Source organism: Aplysia californica, unplaced genomic scaffold, assembly GCF_000002075.1.
Source record: "Aplysia californica isolate F4 #8 unplaced genomic scaffold, AplCal3.0 scaffold00495, whole genome shotgun sequence".
Taxonomy (NCBI): domain Eukaryota; kingdom Metazoa; phylum Mollusca; class Gastropoda; order Aplysiida; family Aplysiidae; genus Aplysia; species Aplysia californica.
In genome coordinates, this window is record NW_004797765.1 from 610,565 (window position 1) to 611,850 (window position 1,286).

The window sequence follows — 1,286 nt, forward strand, 5'->3', positions numbered from 1 at the left end:
GGGGAGGAGTTAATGGCACTACTCATAAGTACTATTTAATTTCTTATCCTCGCTCTTTTCTCTTTCCCGTCTCCCTCGCCATGGACATGATCGAAATTCGTCTCCGAAAGTTCCAGAGGTCTTCGTTTTGGAAGGTTGTAGATGTCTTCGTCTAGGAAAGTTCTAGAAGTCTTTCTCGCTGTCGTCACTGTAGTATTTCTCTTTTGCGGGTTTTTGTACAAACGTCTCCTTGGTCTCGTAGACGGGGCTGTACTGGGTAGGTATATAGTCGTCGTAACCCTTATCTGGGGAACGAAATAACAATAGGTTTACGTGTTATTATGTTTTAGTAAGAGCTTTACGACACTTGCAACAAAATACGGCCACACAAGTGCCGACTATTAAAGGTGTTACAAGAGAGTCACAAGTATAAACAAGTAGGTGAGGGGGGGGGGGTGGAATAAGGAGGATAGATGTTTGATAGGGAAGAAGGAGCAAACCCACAGCAGAGCACGCACAAACCACCCATGATTTTGACATTGTGTCAGTTGTTTTTTTTAAAAAGTAGTTGGCCTAATAGTTAGGCTCTCGGACTAGCACCAATAAGGTCGTGTTTTCAATTTATTTTCGTCAGGGTTCCAACATTGTGTCTTTGACACACAAATTCTCCACACTTCAAGGAAGTGGGAAGGAGTACCTGATTATAGACAGCGACAGATCTCAGGTCAGTTTGTTAGTGTTTGAGCGTGTGCAATCCGCAGTTTGCACTTTACGTTTCAATTGAAACCAGGGTTGTTTCCGATTGTTCTATGGTCAGCTTGGGTAATAATGGTTACACATGGTATGGAGCATGTTGCTAGGCGAATATCGTACTAAAATGTTTAAAATGTATGTGTTTAACGCCCCTATCAACACTATTAGGTAAGTTAAGAGGTTTAACGTCTATCTCCGAAAGGACCAAGCCAAATTGGACATTTCCCAAGGACACAACGTCGGACCGAGCTGAGGCTCGAACCCCCGAACCCGCAATCTCACGATTATGAGTCCGGTAGCCTAACCACTAGGAAGATTGTACTATATAAATGCAGTTGTTATAATAAGACAAGAAAGGAAAGGGGTTACTTTACAGAAGATAAAAACGGGACATAGAAATATGGCCTGGAACAAAAACATCTACGCCATGCTGAATGACAAATGACAGAGTGTTTTCAGATTAAAACGTCGGGGAATCAAAGTACAACTACTCAAAAAGCTACAACAAGGATGGGGGCAGTGAAGGGGCAAGGATGGGGGCGGGAATGGAGGTG

General features: G+C 43.1%; 1 protein-coding gene across 1 annotated transcript in view; it reads right to left on the bottom strand.

Annotated features, from left to right (window-relative positions):
* The window catches only part of LOC101848683 (vesicular glutamate transporter 2-like), a gene marked incomplete at its 5' end in the record, with an annotated part of 43,925 nt that continues 42,639 nt past the window's right edge, over window positions 1-1,286 (bottom strand). The window contains 1 exon segment of the mRNA NM_001310491.1: window positions 1-285. Within this exon segment, the coding sequence (NP_001297420.1) occupies window positions 163-285 (123 nt within the window).